At 53.4% G+C, this 14,994-nt stretch overlaps 1 protein-coding gene across 1 annotated transcript in view; it reads right to left on the bottom strand.

Moving 5' to 3' along the window:
* Nucleotides 1-7,029, bottom strand: part of ABLIM3 (actin binding LIM protein family member 3) — a 56,221-nt gene extending 49,192 nt beyond the window's left edge. The window contains exon 1 of the mRNA XM_072872291.1: nt 6,662-7,029. Within this exon, the coding sequence (XP_072728392.1) occupies nt 6,662-6,674 (13 nt within the window). The 5' untranslated portion in view covers nt 6,675-7,029. The remainder of the gene's footprint in view (nt 1-6,661) is intronic.
* Between the last annotated feature and the right edge of the window lie 7,965 nt (nt 7,030-14,994).

The following is a 14,994-nucleotide window of genomic DNA, read 5'->3' as shown; positions in this document are numbered from 1 at the left end:
CCCAGTTGTTCAGGTCTCAGACAAGATGATTCAAAATGGAAGTGGAGTAAAATGTCCATAAACAGAAAAACAAGTGATGCTTGGGGCTCAGGAAAGCACCTTGCCAGGGTAAAAAGGGTAAGAAGAAAGGAAGGTCAGACAGGCTGCATAAAGAAAGAGGAGCTTGTACTATGGTTTCCTTGAGATCTCTGCCCCAGGCAGCAGCAAAGGCACATCAATTCCCAGCTCAGGGCTTATGGCTGACACTGATAAAGCATTCAGCAAGCTGTACCCGAACTGAAAAATGCATGTATAAACTATGCCTACCAAACACCTGAGCCATCATCAAATGTGAGAACTGTGGCTGAGTTTGCTGCCATGCTACATCAGGTTGGTACTGTTAAGCTTCAGACAGCCTTCTTCTAAAAAGCAAGGCATATCCATCAGGGCTGTGCATCAGTGCACTCAAGCTCTTCTACCTCCCCAGGGATTTACTGAGCCTATGGACTCAAAAGGCAGAGGCTGGGCACAGGAGGACTTGGGACAGCCTAGATGTCCTCTAAGCAAGAGCCACCTGCTCTCTGCTGCAGGTTGCCAGTCACCCTGCCATGCTTGCCCTGAGCTGCTCATAAGCAAACTTTCTGGGCCTGAAACATCTGGACTTGGGCTCTACCTTCCCTACAGCTACTGTGATCACTCCTAGTGCCCTTTCATCCTGCAAGGCCTACTCCTTCCCCCATCACTCTCTGCCCGAGTCCTTGCCATCACCAGTCTACCCCCAGGATGCTTTCTGGAGGTGCTGCAGTGCTCACAACTGAGGGGCACTGATGTATTTAGTCTAAAAATATCTAATTAGATGTTTCAACCACTTCATTATGGCACCATCATGATAGGACTGCAGGGTCTGGCAGGAACTTGGTGGGTCTGCCTTCACTCCTTCGCAGCTTTGCAGAGAGCAAAGGCAGCACCATGCTGACTCCTTGCTGATAACAGGACAGCCTGTCATTAGTCCAGCCTGCTGGCATCACCAATACAATTATCTGGCTAAACCAATCGTCACTTTGTCATTAGAAAACTTGCTATTTATTTTATAACAGCATGGCAGGCCCTTGAAATAATTCAATTGCTTCAATTGACTTTACAGCATGCATTTCATTGGCCTGCAAGGCCACTTTCCATGGCTTCTGCTCTTCAAAGGGCAAGCTGCCAAGAAAGACTGTTTGCCAGAGAGCCTGAACAAAGCTTGGTGAGAGGACAGGGTCCATCCACCAGCCTGAGGACAGAAAGAAGCTGCCTGGGTTCTGAATTTTCTGGCACCAAAGTGAATGGCATTGGATGATTGTCCCTTTGCTAGGCTGCCCAGGAGAACAGAGGGGACAAATTGTATCAGGTTGTTTGTGGCACAGTCAGGCTTGGATGTTAATTGAGAGGACCAAGATGTGGGTGGAGAGCCTGGAGTTCCCCTTTGTGCCCCAATTCTGTGGAGCACAGTGCTAGAGCCCTCCTTGGAGAAGCATGGACGCTAGGTAATGTTCATGGCTGGGTTTGGAGAGAACATACTAGGAAGGTAGCTTTTCATCTCTTGCAAGACTGCCTTGCATCTGTGTCCCTCCTTTCTTCTCTGTCCCACCTGCACCCATAGCTTGAACTCTGAGTCTACTCCAGCCTTTCCGAAAGCTCTCCTCCTTCTACAAGCCTCCTCCACAATAACCTGCCAGAGAAGGAAGAGCTCTGCTTGGAGACCTGCCTATTTCCCCACTGCATGTCCAGCAGCTCTTGGGGGAGCAGGGGTGAGGAGCACAAGGGCTCATCCAGAGCCAGAGCCCATCTCACCAAGCACCCAGGGACTAGGCAGCAGCACCACTGCTCTAGTCAGCATCTCACTCTGCTGGGTCCTCCCTCACTGGAGCTGTGCTTTGTCCCCAGTTCACTGCATGCCTGTGGCAGCCTCCAGCATTGCAAAGATAAAATGGGAACCAGTGTTGACCAGGAACCATGAGTACTATGACTGAAAAGGCTCATCTGTACCATAAACCCCCAGGCCTGGTATTACCCCTGCAAAAAATACAGTCTCCTCACAGGGAAGACACTAACACTGCTCACCACACTGACAGGCTGATCCCTCCAGGTTCACTGCACTTCTGAACACAGGAGAAACACCATGTCCTCCTCAGCAGGTCCCACCCTGCTGGGTTGGGAGACCTGGTGAATCACCCTGCAAGATGAGCTGTACAGAGCAGAGCTGGAGCTCCTAGAGATGTACAGCACCATGTGATTCCTCTTTAATTACACAGGGACTTAATAGAGTTTGCTGGTAAACACCTTGCAACCACATGTGCCTAGAGATTACTGTGTAATTATGCTTAGTGGATCACCACGTAACAGGGAGCATGAGTTAGGAAAGGCAAAAACAACCAAGCAAACATGCTGCATTCATCGGTATCTGTCATGAAGCCTTCCTGCCCAAATGTTTAGCTGGCCAGCCTTTCCTCATGTCTCCTTCTCTAGCTTTCTGAGACTAGGAGAGCCTCCAAGCAGGAATTTGAGAGGTACCAGGGGTTGGGATGGTCTGGAGAAACTTTCCACCTCACATACCAAACCCTCTGCAAGACCTCTTCCATGCTCCAGCAGGCTGTCAGCTACTCAGAGGAAAGAGGATGGGGGATAGATGGTACTGGTGTCGTGTGTCCCGTCCCCCCCCCCCCAATTAACTTGCCATGGGGACAGATTCTGGTCTCTCTATTCAGGGTGCATGTTGGAGACAGAAAGAAGTCTCGAAGATCCCTAGTTTGTGAACCAGTTTCAATCACCCATTGCAACACTGATCCAGAGCATGCCAAACCTGGTTCAACCCAGGAGTTCACTGGGGTTTAACACCCCCCAGGAGTTGTGTGTGTCTTTGCCCAGTTGTGTGTGTCTTTGCCAGGTGGCCCATAACAAGGGGCACCTTGCTCCTGACAAGACCAGTGCCAAGACTTCCAGCAGCCACTCTCCTACCCCAACAGAGCTGGACCAGAAGAGATGATGTGCAAATGCCATCTCCCATGGATCCCACCAGAGTGACCCCTACTCACAGACCACACTCACTGCATGGACCTGCAGCACCCAAACCTGGTAGCTACCTCCAAAGCAGCAGAAAGGATTATTCACACTTATTTCGGAGAGTCTTAAATCCCTGGGGCAGTTGACAGCTTCAACCCTCTGCCTTTTAACAAGCACAAACCCAGCATTGGCCATGTTAGCGTCCCTGCACCAAGCCACTTTCCGCAGGAGAGGTTAAGCCCAGAACCTAGGGGATTTCAGGGGGTGATTTAAGGGATGATCTCTTGGGCAAGAGTTTGTACTACAGGATCCAGCTTCAATGGAAATGCAGCACAGCAGTGATAGACCTGTTTATGAATGTATGAATCTATTTGCAACCAATTAGCAGTGCTAACTGGAGTGGGAGGTATAAATAGCATAGCTAATGTAAATATCAACACTGTGCCCTCCAAATGCTCACTGCACACCTGGTGAGCCCAAGAGGAGAGGCTGCCTTCCCAGCCAGCACAACCCTTGCACCCTCAGGGCCACCTCATCTGCTCTGCAGCCTCAGGATATGAGTTCACACCCAAGATCAAAGGCCTTTTCCTCTTCCCCTTAAAATCATGATTTCCATATGGCTTTGCCTTCCCTGCATCATGGGAGAGGAGATTACATGGGGCCTCCAATCCCAGGATCTGGGGTGAAAAGTTCCAAGCCTGTCCCCTCAGCAAGGGCAGGCAAGACTCCTATGTGCTGTGCATGAAGCATGTTCAGAGATGCAGATGCATCTCTGAACATGCTTCATGCACAGCAAATCCTGCACAGAGCTCCCCGGAGGCCTCGCAGATAGTTTTGCACAACAGCATGGCTTGAGGCCAGTCATGGCCCACAGCCCCACGTTTCCTGCCTCACGTCAGCTTCAGATGGGATAGAAGTGTTATCAAAATGTACCAATTAAAATGGAAAGGAGTGTGGGAATTCACAGATTAGGATAAAATGCCACTATCTCATTGATTTGCCAGCCCCAAAACTTTGGTCCTGCAGCCACAGATACACCTGTAGGTCACCACCTCATGCACAATCTGGCTTCACCATCCATCCTCCTCCACCTGTGCCTCCCTCTCTCCTCACATCTGCATAGGTAGGGTCCTGTGCACTAGGAGAGAGACCAGACTTGGGAGGCTGGAGTGCAGCTGAGCCTGCTGACTGGACTCCATTGCATCCAAGCCCTCTGTCACTACAGGGGCTGGGGGAAAACAACCAAAATCAATGCAGAGAGCAGCAGAGCTAGCCATGCCTGGGAGGAAGAGCTGCAAGCAGGGCTGGGAAGCCTCTGACCAACAAGCGGCATTAAGCTCCCCAAGCCACTGGCCACTAGCAAAGGGCTGCAAAAGCCATTGCAGGTCACTGCCAGGTAGCATCAGTGGGGTGAAATAGAGATGGCACAGAGGGCACTGATGCAAGGGTCCTAGGCTCCTTTTTTGCCTCACAGGCACACAGACCTGAGGGATACAGGCTGGGTAGGGATGCACAGAGCTGGGTGAGGCAGCAGCGAGAGGGGAGGCACAGCTTTTGACAACATTCACACCAGTCACAGAACACACTGATGGGAGAGGTGGCCCCGCACCCCATGCCTTGCTCACAGAATCAGCCAGGAGAGGATTGTGCCATTGCTAAGAACAGACATGAGCCAGCATTTGGGTATGGCAAGCCCTGCTTTGAGCCCCTTGGTTACTGGGAAAAAGTCTGGAAGCTTAACAGGGTAGAGCCCACTGCCTTGCAGGGTTTGCACAGGCCCTTGTACCAGCTGTGGTCCCAAAGAACCATTAATAATCAACCCACAGCACAGGAAATGATCAGCAGATGTTACAAAGTTCCCAAACCTTTAGTAAAACACATGGCTGCTTAGAAAGATATAATAGCAATATTTAGACAAAGACTGCAAAGGCATCCAAGGGGCTGGGCAGGAGCCATGGTGTCAACTTGCTGCTGGCAAATCCAGAAGCTGAGGCACAGCGGAGTGATGTGCCCAAGGTCACAGAGCAAGGCAGTGGCAGCAGGAGCACCTCCCAAGAGACTCCCAGGTCTGCGCTCACTGCCTGCCCGGTGGCCTCCTCCCGTGAGTCATGTCAGAGCAACAGGCAGTCAGCACATGTGGGTTTGCTGGCACCTCTCTCTGTTTGAGGGAGGATCCAGTAAAGGCATTTTGCAGTGCAATTAGATAGTTATAACACACCAGCACCATAAACAGTCCTTATCACTATCAGCAGACAAGCTGGCTATTAAGAGCTGGTAAGGAATCCCAAAAGGAACCAGCACGCATTTGTCAAAATTGGCTTAGAGTAAGCTTAACAGTCCCACCTGACCACTGTGGTCACTGACCTCAGCAAACACTGTGTGCCATCCCAGCCCTCCGCACAGGACCTGAGCTCATCACCCAGAGAGGCAGAGGGAGGACCCTTTGTTTTCAGGCATCCAGCAGGCACAGAAAGAATCAGTCCCTATTGTTTCCTACCTGGGCACTGCCAGCCCCGCTCCTCCAGGGAAGGGGGCTAGCTCTTGTCCCAGGTGTGGCTTGTGCAGAGGGCACCTGGAAAGTTTTCTCACCTCTGACGCAGCCCAACAGAGCTGGAATCACCTGTTCTGTTGCCTTGCAGCATGCCAAGGCATTTTTCACAGTGTTTTGCTTGGGAACCACCCCAAGCCCTTGGATTGAGAAAACCCAAGACACCAATGTGATGGAGAAGTCACCGCTCTGCCACTTTCTGCCTGGGGGACTCCTCCTTTCTTCACATAGCCTCTAGGACCCACAGGAGGGAGGGCATCTTCCTTGGGCTGGTTATCCCAGAAGGAAGACCCTCAGGTGGTCATCAGCATCAACTCCTTTAGCTAGAGACTCACTGCTTTTAAAGGAATGGATCAAAGCTGTGCTAGCAAGGTGGGTACAGCTGTCACACATCATATCAGTGAGGAAAAAGAAATTGATTGTGACTTGATCAAACCTGATCAATCTTTCCAGACTTTGCAACAAGGACACAAAACCAGAAGTAACCAGACTAGCACCAGGTGCCAGTTCTCATCTTATGCAGCACATTTCCAAGCTCTGCTTCCTTAGAAATTCATACATAGTGCATGACTGCCTCTGCCCCTGTCTCTCTCACACACAATAGAAACACCCACATCCCCAGCTGCAGAAGGTGCATGTTTTTCAGTATTGCACCTGTGCTTCACTCAGGTCCCTGGTTTCTGGGTCTCTCCTTACCCTGTTCCTCCTCCTCATCGGCTGCTCCCCTATGTCCATCTATACGTAGGCAGTGGCATCAGCAAGTGAGCCTGCTGCCTGTCAGAGTGCTCCTGGCTTCCTCTCACCATGTCGCCTATCGACATTTTAGTCCATGATCTGCCCTCCAAACCCCAGAAATACAAGCCAAGAAAAGTACTCAGTGGAGATAAGCACCACAGCTTAGCCCACATGAAAGAAGGGCCAGCAAAGTCAGACCCTGTCAGAAAGCAAAAGACAGGCAGGAAAATAAGAAAAAAATACAACCTATTAGGCTTGTCAACCCTGTTGTGACATTTTCTTTCCAGTTCCTCCCAGCCCGATCGGTGCAATACCAGCCCAGTTCCCATAGCAAAGGTAAGGGAAAGCCGTACTTACTGCTAGTGCTCATCTTGCTGGTCCTCCTCTGTCCTTCTCATTCAACAAAGGGGGAAAAGATGCTCCTTAAATCCGCTTTTTCTTCCGCCCCCAGTCAGGGGGAGGAGGTTGCCTCTCTCCTTCCTAGGAGAGATATTTCTGTGCGATCCGCCGGCTAACGCATCCCAAGGCAGCTCCGCGACCCAGTACGGCGATCCCCCCGGCTGCCGCTGCTCTCGCTCCCCAGCTGCCGGATGGCAAGGTCAAGGGTGTCGCCGGCTGGGGTGGGGGGCGAGGCGCGGCGGGTGGGGTGGGGGGACGCCCGGGACCGGCCCGGGGGAGGGTCCCGGCGCGGCCGCGGCGTCCGGGGCGAGGCGCTGCCATGCACTGCGGAGCGCGGCCGCCGCCGCTCGTCTTATAGCGGGTGTGGAGCCGCGGCGGGGGACGCGCAGCGCCGCGCAAGGCCGCTCCCCGCCCGCCCGCCCCGCCCCGGCGGCTCAGCCCGCGCACGGCCGCGCCGGGCGGGGCAGCGCGGGGGGCAGCGCGGGGGGCGGGGGCCCGGCCCGGCCCGGCCCGGCCCGGGGGGCGGCTGCGGGGCGCCCCGCCTCGGCACCGCCGCCATCTGCTGGGCACCGCCTGCCCGCTGCCCTGCCCTGCCTGCGGTCCTGCCCGCGGTCCGGCCCTGCCCGCTGCCCTGCCCTGCCTGCAGTCGTGCCCATTGTCCCGCTGCCCTGCCCTGCCCTGCCCTTCCTACTGCCCTGTCTTCAATCCTGCACGCTGCCCTGCCTGGTGACCTACTCGCTGCCCTGCCGTCAGCCCTGCCTGCGACTCTGCCTGCAGCTCCCGGGGCTCCCAGGCCGGCCCCTCCTTACAACGGGGCTCCCACCCAGCCCGGCGTTGCTCCCATCCAGCCCTGGGTGGGACTGGCAGCCGTTCCCACACGGCTCGCTTTCCAGCTTGGCCCTGTGGTGGCTGAGCGTGGAAAGAAACGGTGTCCCAGGACAGAGGCATGGTGGGGAGGGATAAAATTTATGCTGAAAAGCTGGATTTCCTCCAGTGCCAAGGTTCCCCTCCGGCAGCTGTCCAGGCTGGCCACCACCAGCTGTCCTGGCAGTCCCACGCTGGGAGCAGGGAGGGGGCTGTGAGTGTCTGCAAAGCTCCTGGCTGCAGGATGGAGAGGGGGCTCTTCCCTCACGATCAGCAAGCAGCCTTCTCCTTTTCTCCATTAGCTCCTTGTTTTGCTTGTGAGACGCTATCTATCAGAATAAAGCCTTACCCAGCGGAGCTGCTCCCAGGGTGCGAGTGGAGACAGGGCTGTGGCCGCCCTGTCTGCGGAGCCCCCAAGAAGCTGCACTGCGATTCAAAGAGGCGAGCTATGATCTTGCCGCTAATGAAAGGGGCTTTTCATGCAGCGTGACAGGCACCGCATCTCTCCCGCTCCTGGGGCTGGAGTGCCTCCCAGAGAGGGCCTTTTGCTTTCCCTTTCTCTTGCTGTTTTATTTGCGGCAGCAGATGTTTGCGGTGACATGACAAGACAGGTAGCAGGTCGTGTGAGCTACGCCTGTGCTGCCGGTGACGTAGCCAGCTCGCTGCAAGCCCTGCTGCCTGTCCCCTTCGGCTCTGTCCCCTTCCCAGAGGCATCAGGTGGGTGGGAAGAGCAGGACCAGCAGCAGGGGTGGGGGTCCGGGGCCCCTGCAGGGTTGAGGGGAGCAGGCAAGGGGAAAGCAGTGCTGCTGATACAGCATGGCGGGATGGCTCAGGCTGTCCCATGGCGCTGATTTGGGGCCCTTTGTGAAGTTTCCCTGTGCCTGACAAGTGCCTGGGGTGTCCCCTCCTCGAGGGAAGAGCAGAGGACCCCATCGCAGCGAGGCTCACGCCTACCGTATCAATAACGTCCGTTCGGGGAGTCAATAAAGCAGACACGATGTGAGCTGGTCCCCATGGTTCAGCGAGCTAATTAAGCTTCTTCCGCTGACCTGGTTTCCAAATCTTGTTAACTTGCTGCTTTCAGAACAACTTGAAATTTCCAGCACAGACAGGCTGGGATTGCAGAGGCTTGCGGAGGAGGACGGGGTGCTTTGGCGGAGCTCAGGGGGCACCAGTGCAGAACCTTTTCCCCTTTGTCCCCTCCCAGCCGGACAGTCCCAGCACCATGGAGCTGCACCGTGGCGGAGGGGCAGCGGGCACTGCCGGTGGGGCAGGCGGGCAGGGCATCGGGTGTCCCCTGCCATGGGATTTTTGGGTCTCGGCACTGGTGAGCTGACAGCAGGGAGCTCAAGCCCCTGCCACCCCCCCACCTCGGGCAGTGGCTCCCACAAAGGGACCTGGCTCCCGGCTGGGCTGCAGCAGGGGCCCGTGGTCAGAGCCCCTCACCATCAGCGCTGTCCCAGGGTGTTTTGGAAATCCCATTTCCTTTTCTTTGACTGAGGAAGCTGGCTGCAAAAGCTGCCATAAAAGGGTGTTAGGGATGCCTGAGACAAGAAGTCAGAAATGAGGAAATGTCAGGACGTTAATGCAGCCTCCTTTCATCCCTTTGTGTTGTGCATTGCAACACAGTCTTTCATGGCAATTATTAGATGCGTATTTTTCCCATAAGGCGCCTGCCTCATTCAGTACCCAGCATCTACCACGTAGCTCAGGCTGTGCAGAGGAAGCTGCTGCCTGCAGGACCCTGCATCGTTCAGTGAAAAGGGACACGTAGTGATGGGGGTAAGAGGACAGAAGAAAAAAAGGTGCTAATTTAATTTAATTTTACTGATGGCTTCCCTGGACACTGGGTTTCTTATCCTTGTGTCCTTGGCCTTGTGAGATGCTGAGAGAGTCACCCGAAGCAAACTTTCTCCACGTGGTCAATAACTGTGTTTATTCTTTCCTGATGGCTGATGCGAACACCGGCTGGCTGATTACTGGGAGAGCTGGAAGTTGCCGGTTGCATGTGAAACCACTGGGAGCTGGGCTCAAAATGTATCTTGTGCTATACCATCATCAGGAACTTGGAGAAATCAGGCCCACCACCTCTGCAGCTGGTGGCCTGGGAAGCCACCACCCGCACGTTTCTGTTTGAGGCTGCGCTCAGCCGCAGTCCCTGGGAAGGGGTGTTGGTCCCCCGGGGCCGGCGGGACAGTCCCTGTCCTGCTGCAGTGCGGCGTGCCTGGGGAAAGCCCCAGGGACGGGGATCCCTCCTCACTCCTGTGTGACTTGGGGACCAGGTGAGGAATGGAGAGGGGAATGCAAGGGAAATATTGGATAGCAGGTCCCAAGGCCAGGAGAGACAGGGTTAGGAGAGGTCAGAGAGTTAAAAGATCACATAAGCATCTCTGTCCTCAATGTGCATGGAGGGATGGTTCAGCAGCAGCCTTAGCTCTGGCATTTCTGTTTTACTTGAACCCATAGCATCCCTTTCAGCACACCTAGATACAGACACATGCTAGATACATACATGTTTGCAAACACACACACATACAGTCACATGGAACAGCTTTCAGAGTTCTTTCTGTAGGACCCCCAGGCTTTCCACCCACTTTCTTTCCCCTTTGACTGGTAGTCATCTTGGTGAACAACCTTCACTGCTGGGCCCTGTGAATCACAGTTGCAGGAGTGGAAATGCCTTGGCCAGAGATCCCAGCTGCAGCCCTTGCTCCAGGGTGTCGTAGCACAAATGTGTCTGTCTGTCCCAGAGACACCAGCTGGCCAAACGCACCCCTGCCAGCCCGAGCTCCCGGCAGACCTGCCTGCATGTGCACTGGCAGCGAAAGGCTCTCCTTTCTCAGCAAGATTTAAGTCCAAACAACGGCAGCAAGATGCCTGCGGGGACCCCAGTGCAGCACAGCCCGATGCCTCGCGTGGAGCACTGGGCAGGCTGCAGAGAAGCAGGACTCTGACTCATCGGAAGCTGGTGACATTTTCCAAAAAAAGCCTGTAAGTCCGAGGCTATAATGTTCCCAAAAGGCAGCAGAGAAGCCTAAAGGGTCTGGAGACCCCATTATACCACAGTGCATGGTCTGTGTCATGAGATGGAGGAAATTCTGCAGCACTGGGCAGTTTCCCACCCATTTTTCTCTTGTCCCCTGCCTCCCCTGCGAGGTGGCATCTGGCAGAGGTAAAGTCAGGAGTGGTCAGATGCTGCTGCCCACTGTCCTGGTGCAAAGCCAGACTCACTCTTCTAGTGATGACAGAATTACTTTCCAGATGATGGAGCTCAGCATTTTGCTTTGGGAGTCCCTGGAAAACGTAGTGACTGGGACCAGAGGCAGTGAACTGGGCAGCGGGTGTTTTAAGAGGGGGCCCTGGGAGGCTATGGTGGGACCTGACAGCACAGTTGGTGCCTCATCCAGCACAGGACCCCACTCCTCTTCCTTAGTCACAGCAACCACCAAGACGGTTGCCAGTGGTTTGGCTTTCTTCCAGTTTACACAGCAGCACAACAGCCCTTCCCAGCAATTCCCCATGTCGGCAGGAGGAGACACAGACAGGCAGAGGCAGATGTTCTCCAGGCTGCCTGCATTAAAGTGATAATCAAATGATAGATTATTTTCAAGCAAACTCACATTTTCAGTCATTAATTTTAGTGCTGTGCAAACGGTTTCAGTAAAAAAAAATACCCAGACAGTGGAGAATAGTTGTGAGCTGGATCTGCTCCAGGCAGTGCTGGTGTGCACTATAGCCCATCCGTGACCTGTAGCCGTCCTGCAAAGCCAGGAAGGGATGCCTATGCCGTGCATGGGAGGAGCTACAGGTCCTTATCTTATTATCATGGGGGGTGAATCTCTAGGTCAAGTGCAATAAAAATTCCCAAATCAAAAGCAGATGACTGAAAACAAGTGCTGCAGAAGCTCTGAAGCGACTCGTCCTGCATGTTGGGAGTGCTGGGCCTTCACCTCCCCTCCTGAAAGATCAGGACATCAGGAGAGGAGAGCTGCTGCATGATCTGCCTAAGGCAGGGATGATGGCAAAGGTTTTAGGGCATTGGAAACCAGTGTTTATCCTAAAACCTGCAAGAGTCTTTCACTCTCTAGCCCTTCAGGAGCACTAATGTCCATGCGCAGACCTCTGCTGCAGCAGCATGCTGGAAAAGCTGAGGAGCACGCTGTTGTGGCATGCAGCAAGGCCGGGAGCTCCCAGGCAATATCGGGGCTTATTGCCCGAGGCCAGGCACCTCAAGGCTGCTTTGTTTCCCCCCTCTGTGTTGTAGCTGAGTTCGTGTCCACCATGCTAGTGCAGCCCCTCCTCCTGGTCCTGCTGCAGGGCGCGCAGGGACCCAGCGGGGATGGCTCCCCCGCAAAGCCCGGCCAGCCAGCGGCTCCCGCTGAGCAGCATCAGCAAAGCGCTGGAAAGGGAGATTTATACCAGTTGCAGCTCTGGCCCCCGAGGTACTGGACCTGCTTTCCCATTGCCAACTATGTTTCAACCCACTAAAGGTCATTGGAAGTTGGGTTTATTTTTAGTTTTCCCTTTTAAGTTGCCCTGAAGCAGCAAGGACTAATGGAAGGAAGAAACATCCTCCCTCCCATCAGCCGTTAGGTCAGGATCCCGAGATGTTGTTAATGGACAGCCTTGCCCATCACGAGCTGCCTGTGAGAAGCCCAGCCCATGGACCTCTCCGCTCGTGGAAGCTGGCTGGCACAACTCCCGTCTCCTCAGAGCTCCTCAGGGAGCACCACCTTCTCAGAAAGAGCAATGTAGCCTTGGCAAATGCTGCTTCTTTCTTACTGCTGGAGTGGCGTTATCACGATAACTTGTTTTTCCTTTTGTTCCTCATATTGTTTCATGGGGAAACGGAGAATCAGGGTGATTCCTGAATTGGGGGACCTTCAGGCCTGAGCATGGCGCTCCTGGCAGCAAAGCTCAGACCAGGTCTCTGGACCATGCTGCCCGTGCAGTTCAAAGGAGACCGAGTGACATAATTAAGAAAAGATAATTTCTTTACACACTTCTGAGCATATGAAATACTGCAGAATGGCCAGCCCCGGGTAGGCAGCGGGTTATCTCTTTTCTAGGAAATCTCACTTTTTTTTTTTCCCCTGGTCTAAAAATGGAATGCAGACACTTAAAATAAATTCCCGGAGAACAAAACTGAGAAAACACAACAGGATCTGAATCAAAGTGTTTGGATTAATTAGCTTAAACTGAAAGCTTTCATTGTGATTTCAGCCTTGGCTTTATGTACAAAAAATTAAAGCAGCAAAGCTTTGTAAGTTGAAAAATCAAAACGTTCCACCCTGAAAATATCAAAACAAGATGCTTAGCCTCACTGAGCTGCTTCGTTGCTTTCTAAAAGGAAATGGCATCAAGACCAACACCTTTACAAGCAGCGTGGATCATTAAGAGCTTAAAAAAACCCTCTAGATGAGCATAAGCAATTAATATCTTAATCAGTTTTTATCTTTTTCTTCCAGAGGAAAGTCTAAAAATACTGTTTTTTTCCAAATTATCAAAAGATTTCTTTAAATATTTTGCCTTTACTGTATGGTTAAGCTTGAGCAGTGTGAATTAGATGGGGTGGTTCATATGAATCACATCTTTGCTCAGGCTCCATGGCAGGCACTGTTTGTATCAACGCTTGCTGGGCTGGCAGTGGGGAAAGCAGCACTGGATTTGCTTTTTGGTGCTATATGTGTGGGAGACAGCTGTTCAGCACCTTGCAACTCCTATTGTGGATGTTGGAAGGAAAAGTAACATGGAGGTTGGGATTTTATGCATGTTTGTGGTCTAAAGATGGACAGAATGTGTTTTTGTGACCATTTTCCTACTGTGGGTGAAACTGAAAAATGAAAAATTGGAGATCTGGGGGGTTGTGCTCACTTTGTCATTTTTCATTCTCTTTCCTTGTCCGGTTCATTTCTGTTTCAATGGCAAAATAGGAACTGGGTAAAAGCAGAGGTAGAGGAGAATAATAAAGGAAAAGAGAGATGAGAGGGGAGAATTACAGGGAAATTGAGATGTTAAAATGAAATATTTTGAAATTTTGATTTTCTAGAGATATTTCCAAATGAAATACATTTCCTTTGGAAACCTCTCCAAGGAGAACAACTTTGACATTTTGAGTCATTTTTTCTTCTGATTTTCAGTTAGCTCTATCCAACGCAGCACCTGAACGCACCTTAGCTGCACATCCCTGGCAGGGTTTGCCTGGCGTGTTACCTGACCAGTAGCGTCTTTAACACAGAGACAATAAAATCACCGCTGGAAATGAGTGTGGCTTCACTGCTCATTAGCGCAGTGCACAGAGCCTGGCTTTTGCAAGTCAGCAACTGGCGGTTCCCAGCCACGCGCTCACAGCAGTCCCTTGCAGATAGACTCCAGAGAGTCATCTTCCCTGGAGATGTCCTCCAGACCCGGCTGGTTGCACTCGTGTCCCCGCTGAGCCTGACGTTGCTGCTTGGGATGCCAGTCCCTTATTTCAGAGTCTTCCCTCGTTTCCCTTGCAAGCCCAGTTCTGCAGTCCCACAGCACTTGCCCCATCCCGGGGTTATTTCCCCATCCCAGGGTCCACCCTGTGGACCAGGTGCAGGCTGGCGGTGCCCGGGGGCTGCGGGCAACAGGGCTGGGGCCTGGCTCCAAAACCATTTTTGCAATGTTCGGACTGTGCGGGGAGCACGACGCTGGTGGCGCGGTAGTTGCTGCCATCTAATGGCTCTGACAATTAATATGCAGGAGGGGGACAGCCAAGCTGCACTGTGCACTTCAGCCGGCTTGGTAGCTATCAGCTAATGAGCTGTCTCGTGGGGCTGCAGGGCTGCTGGGGGGACTCCGAGCCTGCAAAGCAGCACAACGTCCCGTAAGGTGACACTGGGCACAGAGGGGAAGGCAGAGGTCAGGCATTCCTGTTTCAAAGCCTGGGACGAGATCCTCAGAGGTGATGCTTGCCAGTACCGGTAGCTCTGCCCTTCGCAGGGGAGGTCAAAGACACCGTCACACCCTGCTGTCTGCAAGCCTGTGGAAGCAGTGGGATTTGCATGCTGGAGGTCTGCATCCCAAACCCACCTCGGGAGACGTGATGGGAGTCTCCCAGCAGCCAAGTGGACCCCTCACCTGATTCCCCCTCTTGCAGCGAAGAGCTGGGCGATGCAGCGAGTCCCAGGCAGGGCTGCGCTCCCAACACTGGCTGTGCCTGTCCCCCGGACAGCAGACCCCCAGCCTCAATGCACTCAAGCATCTCCACTCTGCCAACAAGGGTGGCCCGGCACCGGCTGCGGGTCCCTGGCACAGGTCCCACACACACCCTCGGGTGAAAGAGCAGCCGCCTGGCTTGTATCTTGCAGCCAGCAGCTGCACGCCAGTGGCTCCCAGACCAGTCTGCAACTTGCAGGAAAACAGTTCAGATTCGCCTCTCTCGGATATGTAGCCCTGATGCA

This window comes from Ciconia boyciana, chromosome 9 (genome assembly GCF_034638445.1).
Source record: "Ciconia boyciana chromosome 9, ASM3463844v1, whole genome shotgun sequence".
NCBI classification, from domain to species: domain Eukaryota; kingdom Metazoa; phylum Chordata; class Aves; order Ciconiiformes; family Ciconiidae; genus Ciconia; species Ciconia boyciana.
This window is presented reverse-complemented; position numbering and strand designations above follow the sequence as displayed.